This window comes from Myiozetetes cayanensis, unplaced genomic scaffold (genome assembly GCF_022539395.1).
Source record: "Myiozetetes cayanensis isolate MyiCay16 unplaced genomic scaffold, myiCay2020 scf17, whole genome shotgun sequence".
Taxonomy (NCBI): domain Eukaryota; kingdom Metazoa; phylum Chordata; class Aves; order Passeriformes; family Tyrannidae; genus Myiozetetes; species Myiozetetes cayanensis.
The window spans coordinates 9,842,010-9,860,472 of record NW_026087378.1 but is presented as its reverse complement, the minus strand read 5'-3'; the positions used below and the strand labels follow the sequence as shown (position 1 = coordinate 9,860,472).

General features: G+C 53.8%; 1 protein-coding gene across 1 annotated transcript; it reads right to left on the bottom strand.

Moving 5' to 3' along the window:
- Positions 1 to 1,143: 1,143 nt before the first annotated feature.
- Positions 1,144 to 15,314, bottom strand: LOC126638319 (LON peptidase N-terminal domain and RING finger protein 1-like). Its single transcript, XM_050312094.1, has 12 exons — positions 14,903 to 15,314; positions 11,259 to 11,377; positions 10,715 to 10,837; positions 10,356 to 10,487; positions 9,503 to 9,638; positions 9,064 to 9,157; positions 7,337 to 7,451; positions 6,595 to 6,716; positions 6,087 to 6,245; positions 4,770 to 4,932; positions 4,538 to 4,684; positions 1,144 to 3,446 (listed from the first exon to the last, which is right to left on the bottom strand). Exons 1-12 carry the CDS (start codon positions 15,246 to 15,248, stop codon positions 3,255 to 3,257), a joined length of 1,848 nt encoding a protein of 615 aa, XP_050168051.1. The 5' UTR covers positions 15,249 to 15,314; the 3' UTR covers positions 1,144 to 3,254.
- Positions 15,315 to 18,463: the final 3,149 nt, after the last annotated feature.

Below are 18,463 nucleotides of genomic sequence, written 5' to 3'. Positions count from 1 at the left end.
AGCCTGTTTCCCAGCACAGACCTTGCATGCTTGGGGAACTGAGGGTGGACTCACAGTGACATCCTGCATCAGTGCCCAGTGTCACTTCTGTGCTGATGGAGAGCTCAGGGCAGCCCATCGAGGCCAGGGCTAAGAGCAGTGCTGATTTTGGGCCTGGGGGTGAGAGAAGCATCGCCAAGGCTCTGGCAGCAGCTGATGCTGAACATCCCCTCCACTGTGCCTTCCTCCTTGTCTGCACTCAGCCTCTTCCTGACATCTAGTGGGAGCTGGGCAACACAGCAAAGGGACCTGGAGCCAGCTCCAGACTCCCGAACACACAGGCACACACCAGCCCATGGCCAGGCACAAGGCCTGGGCTGCCAGAGCCACCACAGATCACAGCTGGGCTTCAACAGAGCACAGCTGCTCCTATAGAGCATTGCTGGGGAGGAACTCAAGGTAAAATTCTTCATGGAGGCAGTTACTAGTGGGCTGCCAGGGACCCTAATCTGAGGAATGGGAGTTTTTTAGGGTTATGCGCCATCTCAGACCACTTGGGCCCTCTCTCCCTCTGCTGCTGGTGTTCCAGGTTCCCAGGTTTTGAATGAGACCTTTGGGAAGTAGAGGGTAGAGGTAAGTGGGGAGCAAGACACAGATGAGAGCTGTCCCAGAAGGACATTCCCTCTCCATCCAGGACCACCCTCTCATTCTAGAGCCTGTGCATATCTCCCTGGATCATCTCTCGTCCCTAACACCAGCTGCCAAAAGCAAGCCTGCTCCCAGATCCCAGCCCTCTGCCCACGGTTGTAGAGGCAGGACAGGGGCAGATGCTCTCCACAGCATTTGGGGACCAGCCTCCAGAGTCATCCCACACAGGTCAGCATCTCCACCAGACTGGTCTCCTGGTTCCCATCCTTCCCCAAAGCCTTTAGCTGCACAGACAGGCAGGAGCATGTCTCTCCTGTCTTGTTTCACAGACTCACCTTCTGCAAGCAAAACCACATTATTTTTTCCCCTTGTTGCCACCTACCCTTGCTTCACTGTGTTCACCTTGCTGTCTGCACACCAGGAGGTCACCTTTCCAAGTGTCCCCAAATCTCCTGGTAATGCCCAAGTACCTTTATGAACGAGCAGCTAAATGTTAAACACCAGGAACAAAAGAACGACGACCAAAAAAAGGTCTTTATTTCAATGACCAGAAAGAAAATTTAATTCTGAGAACAAAGATACCAATACAAACCACAAAGCACTCCAAGCAAACTGGAGCGATTTGCAGGAATCCCTTCCCAAAGCAGCCAGGCAGAGGTGCCTCTGGTCCCTGGCTCTTCCCCAGTGTGGACGTGGGGGACTTCTCCCTGCATCCCCCCCATGCCACCTCCTTGCTGGAGGGACCCACAGGGAGCTCTCACACCTGGGGAACAGTCAACTGGAGGGGTTGGTGAGGGGCTCAGAGTGGGGGTGTCACTGGGTGAGCTCCCATTGACCCTGTGGAAAAGAAAGGCACTTCCCAAACTTCAGTGTCATCCCCCTACCTGCACTGCACCTGCCCTGGGACTGTGAGGCATCCCTTCATCACCTACCCCTGCCTATCCCAATCTGACATGCCAGGGATATGGCCCTTTGGGGTAGCCATGGTGCTCCAAACGCAGCAGCCAAGAGGGGCAGAAGATGGCTCAAAGGTAGAGGAGCAAACACAGCTCTGAGCTGTCCTCAGCTGTGCTCACCATGGTTCCTGGGAAGCAAGCCCTCAGCACCCTCCTGACTGTTGCTCCAGGCAGGCACTTTGATGGAGAGGAGGGACAGAGACTTCTCACTCCTGGAGAGAGCAGGAGAGGGAAAGGAGGTGGCCCTGGGCAGGGACTTCTCCGGGGCTATGCCCATAGCTGGGCCCAGCTATGCCCAAAGTCCCCCACCCCAGGCTCAGCACAGCAACACATGCAGGAAGAATCACAGGAGCCCCAGCCTGATTTGCTTTCCCAAACACACATCCAACAGTCCTCTGAGGGGGTTGTGGAGCCTTTGAGAAAAGCAGGGATAAAATTCGAGGAACAATGATAATCCAATGACTAAGTGGATGTCACTCCTAAATCGAACCCAAAGTCACTGAAAATCATGGATGGTAGACAAAAATCCCAAACCTCCAGAATTTCCATGGACCAAAGTCGAGTCTGTCCAGAGGGATAGTCTTTTCCCTGTGTTTCAAGACAAGCAGCAGCCAAGCACTTGATCCCTTGACAAGGGGCTCATCCCCTCCCTGCCCCTCCAGATATTCGGCTCCCTGTGACTTCACCCTGTGCTCTTTTGGGGCATCCCAAACTTTTCTGGGTCCAGCCTCTCTCCTGAGGAGGCAGAATGTTCACAAGGAACACTGAATAGGGGAAAATTGCACTAGTAAAGAAGCAGAAAGTCTCAAAAAACACTTTCAAATTAACTCCCTCAGCTCCTCCCAGCCCCCAGGTCCAACTCTGTAACCTGAACCCAGCCAGGCTTGGGAACAGCAGCCTTTGAACAGAGGAAAAGCACCAGTGCTGCCCTATTCCCACCTGCCATGGCACTTCATAACACCGGAGCCAGCAGCCAGGGAAATGGCTGGCAGTCTCCCAGGGAAAGGGGTCAGGGAGCTCAGCACAGCAAACACAGCACAGCACCAAGAAGAGTGGTAGGAAGGGGATGCCCAGACTGGGCACACTTGAAGAGAGGCATCAACTCACCACGTGGTCGTGGAGGTGGTTATGAGCAGGACCATGAGTTTCAGATTCTTTAATTCAACCTTTCTTCTTTCAAATAGAAATTAGGTTGAAGTTGGAAGCAGAGGCAGATCCATCAGCATCAAGGCTGCGGGAAGCCATTGGCACTTCCCTACCTCCCCAGTGCCACCTCTTCCAAGCCTCTAAACCTGCTGCACGGAGCAGGACCATCTACCAAAACCCCTATGTTGTCCTTCAAAGTGAAAGAGCCAAAAACTGAGGCCACCCTAGCACTCAGTCCTCTGCCCTAAGGAGAATCCTCCTTAGTGAAGAAGCCACTCAGCAAGTGATTTTGGCTCTGGAGACACAACCCAGCTCTCCATCCCGGTATCCCCCTTGGCAGTGGCGCCGAGCAGCTCACGGAGGGGGCATGGACGGCGTAGTGTGGCTGCCGGTGCAGCCCCGGCCCTGCCGAGCTGGGCAGAGGGTGCCCAGCTCATCACTGAGGTCACTTCAGGAGGAGGAGGAGGAGGGTGTCAAACCACACACAAACCCACGAAGCAACACCGAGAACCCCGAGGGGTGGGGTCAGACGCGGGGGCTGCGCTCGGGCAGCAGGGGCCGGGTGGGCGGCTGCTGCAGGAGGGCAGCCAGGATGCGCTGCAGCTGCGTGAGGCGGGCACGCAGGGACGTGCAGGAGAAGAGGTTCAGCTGGTAGGACGGGTCGAGGGGCAGGATGGAGATGAGCCACCAGCACCACGTCGGGCCATCCACTGAAGCCTGGAGGGGAGAGAGAGGGAGAGGGAGAGACCCCCCCACATCAGGAGCTGCAAGGTAAGGGCAGGGATGGAGTCCCATCGCTGATGGGAGACAGTTGCTCTGCTCAGGGTGGATTTGGCTAAGGTACTCCTCCGAACGGCCCTTTCGTCTGTCCAAGCTCAAGACTGCTGGAAAAACTAATTTAATTTCCAGACAAGCATTCCCCAGAGAGTCTCCAGACACAGATGTAACCGGTAAAAAGTCTATACTATAGAGACAATGAAATATCTTGTGCATTTCCTTGTTTAAGGCAATGCTTTTTGTTAGCATGGGCCAAATCCTGAATGATCAATGTTTATGGGGCACTGGTCTCACAGAGGTGAGGTGCAGGCCAGGCAAGCGCAGTCACTGGGCACTGCTTTTGTAAATCCGCTCCTTTAAAATCTGAGCCAAAGTAAGAGGGAAAATCTCAATTCAGCTGAAGGGGGGCGAGTCTTCTGTAATTCCTGAGCTCATCATTAACGTGACTGGTGGCCAGGACAGCCCTAGCCTGGGACAAGCCAGCAAGAGCATATATTTCCAATCCACATGGAAACACTTTCCTGAAGGACTGAAAATTAGGTTTTGGGATTTTTTTCCTACAGAATCTGAATTTGTCAGAGGCAATGTAATAAGCAAACAGGATCCTGTCCTCTTAACTCCTCGCCTCTGGCCAGCTATGGCTGTCTCAAAGGATCACAATGAGAAAGGAGACTGCAGACTCGCTGAGATGCAGGGTTCACTTCTTTGCCCATTTCTTTTTTTTCCAAAGTGTTTTCATGTCCAGAAAGTTCCGTTTCTCAGTTCTCATTTAGGAAAAGACTCTGGGAAAGATTTTAAAACTCTGTGCTCAGTTTCCATAAAGTAACATTAAACAGTTTTATGGGAGAAGCCCTGCCATCCCTCTGAGAGACACTGTAACAGGTTAACAGGGCAGAAAAACTGGATTTCTTTTGTTCATCTTGGGGGGATGCCGAGTAAGGAATCAGGGTGCTTAGTGCAGGAACAGCACTGCTTCAGAGGCTCTCTTGGTACCCTCTCTGTTTAGAGAGTCCCTTCCCTCTGGGCATTACCTGGATGTCCTCCTCCTTCTCCGGCAGTGGTCCATGCTGCATCAAGATGTGCCTGGAGGTAAGGTCTCCATGCTCACAGAACCGCTGAGCCAGGCGGTAGGTGCTCTCGTGCAGGCACTGCAGCTCCTGCAGCTCCTCCCCGGCCACCTGCACGGAGGGACGAGGGACAGAGGTGTCCACAGGGAGGTTCTGTGCCACTGCAGCCTGGGATTTTGCCCAGCCCTGCCCTCACCTTCCTGTCCTCCAGGTACTCGATGTCGGCGGTGTGGTAGCCGTCCCTGTGCCCGCGGCTCAGCACCCGGAACCGCCGCCGGCCGATGGTGTCCACCAGGGACCTCCCATCTGCCAGCAGCTCGATCTGCCGGATCTCCAGCATGCAGCCGTAATCAGCAAAACTGGAGGGAGACAGGGAGAGAAAAAAAGGGGCCTGAGCTGGGACACCAGTGACAAGATCTGCTTGTCCTGAAGGTACCACCTGCAAAGGAGAAAAAGGCCTAGGTCTTGGAGAGGGCAAATACAGAGATTCACTCAAGTCTGTTCACACAATCACAGAATGGGTAAGGTTGGAACAGACCAGAGTGGGTCATCTGGTCCAACCTCCCTGCTCAAACAGGGTCATCCCAGAGCACATGGCACAGAATTGCATCCAGACAGTTCTGGAATATCTCCACACCCTCTCTGGGCACCCTGTGCCAGTGCATGGTCACATGCACAGCACACAAATTCTTTCTCATGTTCAGGTGAAACTTTGTGTGCATCAGTTTCTGCCTGTTGTCTCCTGTCCTAATGCTTGGCACCACTGAACTGAGTTACCACTTGCTGCTATGACGGCAGGGAACAGTGAGCACACTGCCTGTACTCCCTTGGATTTGCCATATACCAAAATTACTCAGCTCCTCACACTGCCCTGATGTCTGGTGGTCCTGAAGACACCACCCCTTTCAGTGACATCTTCCCAAAGCCCAGAGAATGTTATTTATCTCATTTCACTTGAACAGGAGTGGAGCACGGGGAGGATGTGTCGTGCAAATACAGGTATTTTACAGAATACTTGGGTTAGATGTCTGGAGACTGAGCCCATCTGAGATCTGGAGATGCCAACAGGAACATATGGATGGTCAGGCTGCACCAAACAATGGCCCATTTAACCCAATGTCCTCTCAGAGCTTGTTAAGAGCAAAGTATAAGAAATATGGCAGTTTTCAAGTGCTCACTCAGAGGATCTGGAGGTCACAGCCAACAAACAGCTCAGAGATGTCCTGAGCCAGAAGCTGTTCCAAGGATGTTGTATTAAACAGCCATCACTGGCTCTGCACAGCTCCAGTGCTGGCCTCATTCCTTGCCTGGCTGGTGGTGATGCTGGAAGGCAGCGAGGTTCCATTTCACTCTGCTGTGTGGGGAACACAGCACCTTTCTGCTGATTTTATCTACGAGGTGCCACGAGATACGAAATATCTCCGAACTACGCGGAATTTTAGATATTTGGGGCTGGGGCAGAGAGGGGCAAGTCAGCTGGGGCAGAGGGAAGCTGCCTTGCCTGAGAGCTCACCTTTTCCCATTCTCATATATGCACATGCCAAACCTCCTCGTTCCGGTCTCCTGGCACCGCCGGATCATGAGGCGGTAGCGAGGCTCGAAGACGTGCAGAGGGCAGGCGATGCCTGGGAAGGACATGGTGCATACGAAGATGGGGATGTTCTTGGTCAGGCTGGGGGACAGGAAGAGAAAACACTGAGACACCTCCCCAAGCTTTCCTATCCCAATGCATCAGCTGTTACTGTGGCACAGAGTAACACTAAAGCTTCCACTTGGTTCCCCAAGAGCCCAAAGACAGACTCTGGCCACAAAACAGCTCTTTGCAAAGATGGTCCTCAACCCCCAGGCGCCCCATGGGGCACTTCCACGCTCAACCAGCACTGCTGTGGTGTGGTCCTGGATGTGAGACAGACATTGCTTGTGCAGAACCAAGCCAGAGCAATGATATGGGATGTGGACAGCCCCCTCCCAGCCCCTCCCAGCCCCCACATACACACACGCTGGAGCAGGTCCCTGCTTACTTGGAGAGCTCTGCCATCTCAGCCCGGTGCAGCTCCCAGCGCTCGGCCAGCTGTGCAGGGAAGGTGGCCAGCATGATGTCCTGCAGCAGCACAGTGGGGCTATACCTTCCAGCCTTCAGGTACTAAAAGAAATTAGACCCAGAAAAAGGTTGGAGAAGAGCAGGGAGGAAGCCCTGAGGCCCTGCTGGCCTCTGAATCACACTCACTTTTATTGGAGCTGAGCATAATTTTAGAATGGAGAAAGTCGGAGATAAAACCGATAGGGGATGTTGAGCCATCTAACAGGATGGGATGTCAGCTCCACTGAGACCTCCGGACACAGCACAGAGCCAGGGCCCATCCAACACAGCATCCTGTCTCTGACAGTGATGCAGTCCTTGTATGACAACCTAATTTCCCTGATGGTCTCATCTGAATCCCTTTTCATTAAAGATTAAATCAAATCTCCAGGCTAGCAGGTTTTCCATCCATTTCCATTTTTAAAAGCAATTAGCATTTGCCTCTCTCTCTCTCTCTCCCTCAGCCCTGTTTACAATCTCACTAAATCACTGTGGCATCTTGTGGAAATGAATCTCTTGGCCTTAATTATCAACTGTCTGGTCATTCCCACGTGAGTGGAGCTGACACTGCTGTGCCAGGTTGCTGCTTATGTAGGAGCATTGCAACTTCCCACCCCAGCCCTGGGCACACTGCCAGGAGCCTGAGCTGGTTCCCTGCTCTCCCGTGGGACACATTTCCTCACCTCTCTCAGGCTCTGTTTGCAGAGGGGGCAGTTGGGCCGGTGGTCCAGGCAGCGTTCGAGGCACTCCTTGCAGAAGGTGTGGCCGCATGGCGTTGTCACTGGCTCGAAGAACATCCTGCAGAGGATGATCAAAGTCAATGGATTGCAGAGGGCAACAAAGGGAAAGGAGTACAGGTAAGTCCAGCTGGGTGCACTCAAAGCTGTTGTTCCCCAGGCCTGGCTCAGCACCCTGCCTTGGACACATTGGCCCAGCTCAGCCCCATGGTGAAGGGGTCCCACAAAGCACTCAGCGACTGCAGACGCCCAGGTAGAGCAGATCAGGGTGGGCAGGGCTGTGGGCACAGCTTTTGTCTATCCCCAGCCTTGTATCTGCTTCTTCCTTTAGTCATCTTGCCGAGAGCAAGAGATTTTGCTTCCAGTAGGAATAACACGTCCCATCTCTCCTCCTATCATTTCCAGGTACATTTGCTCCCTGCACCAGACTTTTGCACTGAAGACAGTGATGCTGTGGGGATGCAACACCATGGAATGTGATCTCACACTGTGCCTTCCAAGCCCTGGCTGCCCATGGCTCTGGAATTCGCTTTCAGTAAAGCTGCACTGGCTGAGCTTTGCTCATAACTTCTCTTAATTAAACGTAAAGGTTTCTAACTGGCTTAGTCCTTTAATAAGAAGTCTGGGCTCACTGTTGGACTTGCACAATGATGTAAGATGAGAACCATCCCAGGCCTGAGCACTGTTACTCATCTCTCCATGGAGTCCCAGCAGACCCCATCAGTATAGACATGGCTCCCCTTGGTTCTGGTAGGGCTGCAGTTCCCCAGACACCCACAGTGGTCTGTAGTCCAAAAGACAGTGACAGGAAAGTGCCTCCTTCTCCCCTGCTCCAAGAGCAGAGCCAGCAACAAGCACTTGGGTTGCTCTCAGGTAGCTCCAGGATCAGAAATTAAATGAAGGTGTCAGGAAAGCCCTGTTCAGAACCCTGACTCCTCCTGAACAGTGTTTCCTGCTCTCAGAAGAGACCTAGATTCACCTAATTCAGATCAGATCTCTCACCTCCCCCACCTCATGTCATTCCCCCATGCCATGCCCAGACCTGGAAAAAGCTGTCATGCAGAAGACCTTGACCTACTTTCATGTCTGGCAGTGAAACACCCATCCCTCTGCCAGTAGCCACTTGCACAACTGTTCCAGGTCCTGGGACACACCAGGAATAACAGCCTGCTTTCAGCATGCCCTGTGGCAGTGCAACACCCAACCCTTCCCCAGCCCTGAGCCAGCAGACAGACACAGGCTCTACCCTGTCCCCTTTTCCACCTCCAGCAGGCACAGGGCTTGGACATGCTTCCCTGTGGGTTTGCAATATCCCCATCGTGGATAGTATTTCCCTGGGAAAACACCCTTCTGTCCCAGCCTGCAGGTACAAAGGGCCACCACTGCTTTTGGTCTTTGACCCTGCTGAACATCCCCACCTCCACACCCATCTCCCAAGGGATACAGACCTAATGATGCTGCACCTTGAGACAGGGTAATCTGAGATCCTCCAGCCTAGCAGAGCATAGCATGCCCTGCCTCCCCTCTTATCTTTTATCTCCACTGAAACCTATTTCTCAGCAGCACTTGGGACTGAGTTTCCTATTAAGATGTGAAGAAAGATGCAAACCAGTAGAGAAAACCCATCAGTTGCTGATTCTTGCTCCTAAAAGCTCTCCTGACAGAGCACTCACCGTATGCAGAGGGAGCACTCCAAGTCAGTTATGCTCAGCAGCTCCCCAAGGCACAGCTGGGGACACTTTGCTGGTGCTGTTTCCTCTTCATCATCTAGTTACAAAAGAGAAGGAAAGAGAAGACAATTCCCCACTTCAACATAGAAAAGCAATCTTTTTTTCCATCAAACCCAAGCAAAGAAAGCCTCTCCCTGACAGGGAACAAGGGATGTCTGGCTTTAGCCACCGTTTGGAGCCAAGCTAGAGCCAAAAGTTTGGTGTAAGTTCACCAGCTCCTCATGGGCATGAGAAGCAGTGACTGTGCTGGCCAGAGATGCCCCATGGGATGTCTGCTCACTGAGCTGGAGCGCAGTGAAAACACCAAATTTTCAGTGCCAAAATGGATTTTAAACAAGCATTTTGCACGAGACAGCATTCTGGTACCTTTGACAACACCTACCTACCAACTCCTGGTTCTGACTCTCCGCCGAAATCTCCAGTTCTTGCCGTCGCCCCGGCTGGGAAGGGGTGGCTGTCCCCTGGCCATGCTCAGACACAGCATCCCCTCTGCCATCTGCCAGCTCTCCCTCCTGATCCTAGGCACAGCAAAGATGAAATCCAGCCCAAACCCCCTTCTCCCTTTGAATGCACAGCCCCATCTGTCCCACCAAGCCCAATGGCACTGGGAGGCTCTTTGGTGTGTTGCTGTACATTAATATCTTGCATCTGTGGAGCAGCAGGAGAGTGTGGCCTTCTCACATTCCTGCTCATCACATGGTTAAAACCTGGGTTCACTATGTCCAGTCCTACCACCTGCTATTTGCTGTATCTGAGCCCAGTTTCTTTGATTTCCCTCCTCTCTCCAAACCTGCTAAATTTGTCTATAAAAGGCAAAGAGCAAAATATGAGCTTTTCTTAACAGCTACTAATGACTGAACTGTTCTCAAACGTGGCCTTTAGATGAAAAAAAGTAAACCTCACTTTTTTTCTTTTTATTTTCTTTTCTTAATGTAGTGTGACTTGGGTGTTTTAAATACAACGAGAGTCTAAAATATTACCAGAATTATTGTAGAATAAAACTGGGAGAGGAATTGAGACAGAGCCCGCTCTGTTTCCTCAGTCCCCACAGCATCAGCTCTGATGGTATCTGCTCTCCTACGCTCCACTACCTGCAGATTCTCTCCCCAGCATGAAACCATATACACAGCCTTCCCTTATCATACCTCCTTTCCCAACACCAGAAAACCCAAAATTGGGATGCCCCAGAAGGACATCAAGCTTCATCACAGACTCAGATCATTGCAGACTCGTACCTGAGCTTGTGTGGAAGATGATGGGAGCACAGGGCTCCCTCCATTGACCTGGGAACCAGTTGAGCTCAAGTGAGCATCACCCTGGTGTGCAGCAGCTGTGAGAGCCTGAGGAGCATTGTCTTGCATAAGGATCTGCAAGGAGAAAGCAGGGGTCAGGGGATGTTAGGAGAAGGAGGTAGGGAGGTGGGTGGACTGCCAGGCTCCCTCTTTCCCCAAAGCAGCTTCCTGCTCGCTGCAGGGTGTGTTTGGGTTATTTGCTTCAGTGCTGGCCCAGTGCTCGGTTGAGCCCTTCAGAGCACAAGGACATCTCCCTGTGTGATGTGAGGGCACTGGAACCCACCATGGTACATTCCACACACCTTCTCCATCTCTCTCCGAGCAGGGTGGAAATGGGGACTGAGTGTCAGGCAATGTTCCCACACCAGCAGGGCTTCAGCTCTTTGTCCCATCTCCAAAAGCACCTTCCCTTTCCTGAAGAAGGCCTGCAGGGCAGAAAAACCTGCAGTGACTATGAGATAGTGACCAGCTGAGCATGAGCCCCTTCAGCTCCCATGTGGGTCCCAAGGGAATCTCCCTCCAGCCTCCTGCCTGCTCCCATCCCAAGCCCAAGCATCTGGACATGTCCCTGCTCCCATGCTCAGACTTGTTTTAAAAAAACGCAAGACTCTCCAAAATGCAGCAGCTGCAAAAGCCAGGCTGACAGAGAGCTGGAATCAAGGACAGACATGGTGACAGACCTCTCAGCACTTGCTGCCTGGGTTGGCAACCTAATAGATCTGTCAAGTTTAGTTCTGAGCAGAATTATTCCAATGGCTAGGAGAATTCAGGAAAGAGGGAAATTGGTCCCATACAGTAAGGTTTGGCTTCAAGTTTAGTCAGCTGATGGGTCTCCCCTCCACTCACCTCATGCTGTCCAGGCTCTGCCCTGCACACAGTGTCCAGGTCCTCCAGTGCCTGCGGATACTGGCCCAGTGCCACAAACGCCTCTGCCCGGCACAGCCGCAGGGAGCTGGAGTCCGGGGCTGGAAAGAGAAATGTTGTCACTTGTGATGAGTCCATGGTGGGGCAGCAGGGCTGGATGAGGCTGGGCAGATATCCCGACAGTGGGACAGTCCCTGCTCTGCTGCGTCACGCTGAGCACAGCCAGGTCCTGCAATGCTCTTCATCGGCAGTCACTGGCCTTATCAGTCTCTGCAAGGAAGTTATTCCCCCTAAATATCTAGTTTAAAACTGTTTGAGGTTCTTTGTTTTTTCCCCCATCTTCCCCAAACAGTTTCAGCCAAGAGGCCCCATCCCCACCATGCTGGGATCTGGGCTTTCATCCATCTTTTTGGGATGTAGCAAAAAGGCTCTACCATACACGTCTCCCCATGGGGCTGCAGCCACGGGAGGCTCTGCAGTGTGATTCACCCCACAGAGCCACAATAACATGTTACCAAACACGACTGCAGCTATGGATACCTGAGTTCCCAAACCACCAGGGAGCTCCTGGGCCTACCTGGCTGCCACTGCTCTCCCAGGGCAAAGGAGAAGATGGGGGGGGGTGCAAGAATCTGCCTCCACTACATGACCTGGGGTTTCCAAGTATCACAGTGCTGGGTGCCCCACATGCTCCAGCCTGCTCCTAAATAACTGGCAGTGAGATCCTCTTCTTTCCTGCCTTGGAAAACCCCATGAAGACCTTCCTTCCTGTCAGCAGTGCCAGCAGGAGAAATGGGTTGGGGGATGTCAGAGAAAATGAGCAAGTAGCACTGCAAAAGCCCACAGTCATGGAATATGGAGTAACCAGGTGTGGTAATGTTTGTGGGTTTAAACTGCAGATTTCCAGACCCACCCCGTCATATCCCAGCTCATGGAGGTGACCTACATCCACTGCTGTGCATCCAGCCCTGCATCCCCCCAGCTCTGAGCATCAGGCTACAGCTGCTTGGGGTTGGGGCTGGGGACCTGCTGGGAGCAGCCCCTCTGGAGAGTCCTCCAGTATCACACAGGTCCTCTCACTGGCTTCCAGTTCCCCGTGGGATGCTGGTAGGTCCAGCACAGGTAGCACTTGTGGTGGCTCTGCAGGCACTGAGGACAACCTTGTATCACAAATTAGGCACCATTTGCGGGCACTGCTGCTGCATTTACTGTGGCAAAGTGGTGTGGGCAACATTGCCTTGTATCTCTCAGTGCAAGCTGGGTCCATGAGCCTGGCCGGCAGCCGATCAGAGATCATCAGGAGATATCGTTGATGATGATGTCTCCTGCACTTCCAAACCTGGCAGCATTTCCTCCTGGCCTGGTTCAAACACAGTGCTGACACAGCTCTGCCATCAAACTGCAGGTCAAGACTAGCAGCTCCATGACAGCCAGGCACAGGAAACATCTGCCCACTCCCCTGCTTATCTCTGCTGTCCTGTGCCCAGGCACCCACTGACCTGCCCAGGCACCCACCACTTCTTATCACAGAGCAGAGGAAGCTCTGCCATGGCTATTTCCTCCTTGTCCCCCGTGCCCCCAGCATGGAGCACAGCCGGACTTTGCTCCTGGTGCCACCCTACCCCAGAGAGCAGCAGAGAGCCCAGGCACAGCCACTCCTGCAGTGTGCCTGGGCCACACTGAGTTGTGCAGCAGAACAAAACCTGATCCTTCAGAGCTGGTTTTCATTGAAGATATTAGCTGAGACCTTGAGGCTCAAGTCAGTGGGAACTTTCTGCTCCGTATCCCATCCCACAAGCAAGCATCCAGAGACAAAATATCCCAGCCCCTAACAACAGACAGGGATGAAGAAACGGGTACAAAGTCTAGAGGCTTATTTTCCATGTGGGCAAATCCAGTCGAACATTTACACAGCAATGAAGTAACTGATCTGGACAAAAATCCCCAGATGTGTAAAACGGGGCAAGGAATTCTGCATTTCTCTTCTGCTGCAGCTATTTTTGATCTATGATATCATTAGACACCAGGGCCATAAGCCAGCTGGCAGCTGGACAGACTCACCAGCCTCCATGCTCCAGGCATGTCAGAGGGCCTCCTGTGTTACGTGTTACAGTGCATTTTTCTCTTGTTCACTTAGAAAGAATGAAGATTAAAAGTTGACAGCTTATTTTCACCCAAGCAAAGAGAGCTGGTCTGCAGGCTGGGTTGAGCAGGGCACTGCAGAGTGGCCCGTCATGCAACACCAAACCACAAAAAAAAACATTCCCTGGGTCAAGCATTTATTAGGGGTTCTGTTTGAAAGTGAAAGGGAGCCCATAAGAAGTTGTGCAGCTGAACGCTCTCTGCAGGAGTTGGAAAACACATCCCAAAGCACCACCCACGTGGCTCAGCCTGGCAGCACCAGCAAGCACAGGTTCACTGGAGCTGAGGCTGTGACTGCAATTTCCTTATTGCCCTAAGCCAGACTTTCCTGTCCTTCGGGATACAGAACGTGCAGGGGAAAGCGAGGACAGAGCTTGCAGTGTTTCCTCTTTATACCCACAGAGGCTTTTTAAAAAGAGGTTGGTACACCCCAGCCAGGTAAAAGCCTGGCAATAAGGCAAGCAGTAGCAGAGCTGTGCACTGCCTTTGTGCTGAAGGACCGGTGTGCAGGGAGAGACCGATGCCTCTGCAGGTTGCATAAAAGGACCTACTTTCTGCTGCCAACACCAGGATCGACCGGTCCGCTCAGCCTTTCGTTTCCAGCCTGACACCTCTGGCACTTGTCTCGCAGCAGGAGATGCATAAGAGCCTTTGCTGCGGGAGGAGAGCTGACTGCTGTCATAGAAACAGTTCTGCCTCCGTTGCCCCAACCCCCTGCTCCAGAAGCATTGTATAACCCCTTTTATTTAAGTATCACTTTCCAAGAAATCCACTTACAGCCACGCATTAAAGCAGAACATCACCACTACCAAACTACCCCCACCAACCCCCGGCCCGATCCTGGCCCTGCAGGCAAGTGTCTCGCCAGAGCTGGTTGCCAAAGGGGGCCAGGATGGGGGATTGACCTGCACCATGGGGATGGCACAGGAGCTCGGCCAAGGCTGTGTCCTCGCCAGGCTTTGGGGCAAGGACGTGTCCATCCCGGACTGGAAAAGTCCCAACCACTTTACATAATGCTCTCCGCTCCCAGGCAGAGCTCTTCCTCTGACCCTGAAATACTGCCAGGAGGCAAGATGTATCTGCTGCTCTTTCCCCTCCAGAAGCACGTGGCCGATGGGACACAGGCAGTGAGCCCCGACCACGGTCCTGGCATCGGGATGAGCAGCGGGGCTTGCCTGGCAGCCCACCGCTCCCATCAGCTCGGGACATGCACGAAAAAAGAAGAAATGCCCAGGAGCTGCACTCCCCTCCCATCCCCATCAGCCCTGCTTTACAACACTTCCACCTTCCCAGGTCTTCCAGCTCTGGACTGTGCAGGCTCGCAGTGCCATGAGGTGCTGGGACACAGTGGCCTCCATTGGTACCCACCTGCTCCAACAGCCCAGCCCGCGCATCCCCGTCTTTGCTGCTGGATTGGCCCCTTGCACCTCGCACCCCGCACCGCATCATCCGCACTCCCAGCCCTTGTCCCGGGTGGTCCTTACCCAGCTCGACCCCTCTCTGCGCCATCCTCAGCGCCTCCCGCGCGTCCCCGCGGGCCAGGCGGTCCCGGGCGCGCTCCTCCAGCCCGGCCAGGAGCCGCTCCCGCTCCACGCACCGCTCCAGGAGCCCGCACAGCACCACGCTGCTCCTCGCCGCCCCGACGCCCAGCAGCTCCAGCCGCTCCTGGCACAGCGGGCAGTGGGACAGCCCGGCCCCGCCGAGGCACGGCTTGCAGAAGGAGTGACCGCAGGACACGGTCACCGGCTCCCAGAGGAGCAGGCGGCAGCAGGGGCAGCGCAGCAGGTCCAGCCCCGCGCCGAGGGGCTGCGGGCCGGCGGGGCCGCTCATGGCAGCGCTCGCAGCCGAGCAGGGGGAGCTGCCCTTAGGGCCGGCCGTGCCCGCACACCGCGATCGCCGCCGCGGCCCCGCGCATTGCCCCGCTCCGCTCAGCCCATCCTCCGCCGAGCTCCCGGCCCGGAGCCGAGCGGACCGTCCCGCCGGAGGGACCCCCGGGCGGCCCGGCGGGGGAGCTGCCCCAGCGCCATTGGCCCCGCCCCGGCCGCGTTTCGTAACGGAGCCCGCGGAACCGGGGCCGAGCGGCGGGGCTGGCCCTGGGCGGGGCCGTGTGCTCGTGTGCCCGGGACGACCCCCGGGCCGGGTCACGGCGGGGTTAGGGGCTCCGCACCAGCCGGGGTGCGGGGTAGAAGCGGGGGGTTGGAGCTGAATGAAGCCTTGCGGGGGGCGGTGGAGAGCTCTGACCCAAGCCGGGCACGGGGTCCCGGTGGGTCTGGGGCAATCTGGAGCAGGACCAGGGTGCAGAGTGCTGCGGGGTGTTTTGGGGTGCCCCAGAGCGTGGCCAGGGCACTGTGGAGCCACCCATGGTATGGGCTGCCTGGGTAAATGGGGTGCTGCGAAGCAAGGCTGGGGCACAAGTCCTGGGGGACACAGGGTGCTCTGCGGTGGGGACAGGAAGGTAGGATGCTCCGGAGCAGCTGGGCACAGGATACCTGGGGTACCTCAGCTGGCTGAAGCTATCCAGAGTGGAACTGGGGTGCTCCAGAGAAGGGGAGGCTGATGGGGCTGCGGTGCACCAGGTGTTTTTTTGCAGACCCCTCCATAGAAACCCATCATGTCAGGATGTTTTGGGGGAAAAGGTGTCCCTCCAACACCTGTGGTGTCTTCCTCAGCTGCTCTACTTATCTAGAATTGAAGGAGTTCAGACCTTGTATGGAGACAATCCCAGCCCCACTCACGGACCCCCAGGATGGGCTCAGTGTCCCAAAGGAGATGTATCCCTCCACCACACAACCATACATCAAATGGGTCAGCAGCTTTTGCATAGCAGGTGCTGAGAAAAACAGCTCATATCAAAGTAGATCAGACTTTATATAAGGATGATGCACATCCCCCAAGGGCTCATTTGTGCGTCCCCACAAACAAACCAAACCCATGCATGCACTGGAAGGGATGCTCGGGGAGGGGGATGACCAGCAGGACATGAGTGCTGGTGAAACCCATGCCCCACTGAGGGAGTGGCTGGCGGAGGTCTGAGCTGTGGAGCAGGTTTTGTTTCAAAATCTACTGCAATTGCACTAAACAGCTCATGGGTGGTTTAAAAAACTCAACAACTAAGCATTTTATGTGCACTTGGAAGGCTTCACTGCTTTCTCCGTTATCTTTTTAAATGATCCCTCCAGACTGGAGAAATCTCAGTCAGTGTTTGGCAGCACAGCCCCAGAAACCTGAGTATGGCATTAGGAACAGAGTTGGGGGTTTGTCCCCAGGGACTATGCCCTGGGGAGGGACATCTTCCATGTTCCCCATCCACAGAATCAGTCTTTGGTTCCCCTCCGATACAGACCTTCCCCTTCACTTCCCCCAGCAGTTCTCCTATGGGCATTTCTCAGGTGGGCAAGGGTCATTTACACCAGACACTCTCCTCTCATGGTTTATTTTTCTCCATGACTTGTTTTTCCACCAAACCTTGGCTATTGAATGAAACAAACAACTGCCAGCAGGGAGTCCTCACCATTCTTACCTCCAGATTACACCTCAAGAAGGGCACGTTCATGGCTCCTGAGCCATGAAATGAGGGTGTCTTTAGATACAGTGGCCAACATTGCAGTGATGTGTTTGAAGAGTGCTCCCAGAACCTGTTTGTGTGGCTCAGCCTGGGTGCAGCAGCCCTTTGCCAGGGGCAGCTGGAATCAGGTGAGGAGCGTAGCATCTTTCGTAACCCCAGCCAGTTCATTCGTCTGGGAGATACCGGGCTGTTTCACCTGGGACCTGCCTCATTCTTTTCCTCACCTCCTGATTCACTCCACAACCATTCTCACGTGTGTGGGCTCTCCAGCACCTCGTAAGCAGCGAGGATGTGCTGCTGCCTTTGCATAATACAGTTTAAAATCAATCAACCACGACACACAGGTCCACTGCAAACCAGGCTTCATTAGCACCAGGGCAAGAACAATTTGTTTTCTTCATTCCACCCAGAGCTGAGCTGGTTCTGAACTCCGAATGCCTTCTCTTCTCACTGCCCCGTGTTTGTGCTGACTCAGTACATAACTGCGAAAGGGAAAAAAAAGCTTTAAATGTTTAATGCTAACCATTCTGCTGGCCAGATGAGAACTTCACGTGTTGCATAACAGAGGACAGACGACACTGTGTTTAGGAACTATTTGCAAAGCACATAGGATTTTTTTTTTTAGTTTTTTTGTTTTTGGTTTTTTTCCAGTTTGGAGGTGGGAAACCCCTCGGGTCAGTGCAGGGTGAGGAGTTCCAGGTGTTGCTGCAGGGGAAACCAACTCCTCCTCTGGCTCCCAGCCACACGTCCGCTTGTGCTTCGGCTCCAGTACAGCCTCATTAATGTGGTCCAGACTGCTGACAGCCCAGCATGAGGATAAGGGATTTCACACCAGCTGTGTTTGCTCATTTTTAGTGCATAAATGTTTATTGCAAGCGCTGACACTTGTTTTTGACACACTAGGGATTAAGGAGTGGCTCTGAGGTGACAGCACCTTCCCAGTGTTGCCTTTTTTCGTTCAGAGAGAGTGTATGCTCCTTAGGGTGTCTTCAAAGGCACCACAAGCACTTGTAAACAGGAATAAGAACCCTGAATGTTATGACTCCTTTTCCACACTGCTATCCCCACTCTGCCCACCAGCCTCCTCCTACACCATCAGACCTGAAAGTCCTGTTGCACAGAGGTAAAACAAGTTTCTCCATTTCCAAAGCCAGGGAAGGAGGAAAGCCTTGGCATCCCAGCCAGGGGGGAGGAGTGTTGCTATAAGCAAGGGCCATGTGGGGCTGACAGTGGGTTTTCTAAGTGCCAGGCAGCCTGCTGGGTCATCAGGAAAAGAGCCAGGGCCAAATCCAGTCTCAGCACCTGTGAAAATCCACTCATGGTTTACTCGTGGCTTACAGGATCCTTTCAGCAGTGCTGCACCTGGGTCCTGGCTGCCTGCAAGCCTTGAGAGTTGGCCTAAGGAATTATTTTTACACTTCAGTACGTGCAAATAACATGTAGGGAGTTATTTGCATCATCCCCCTCCCAGCCTGTCAAC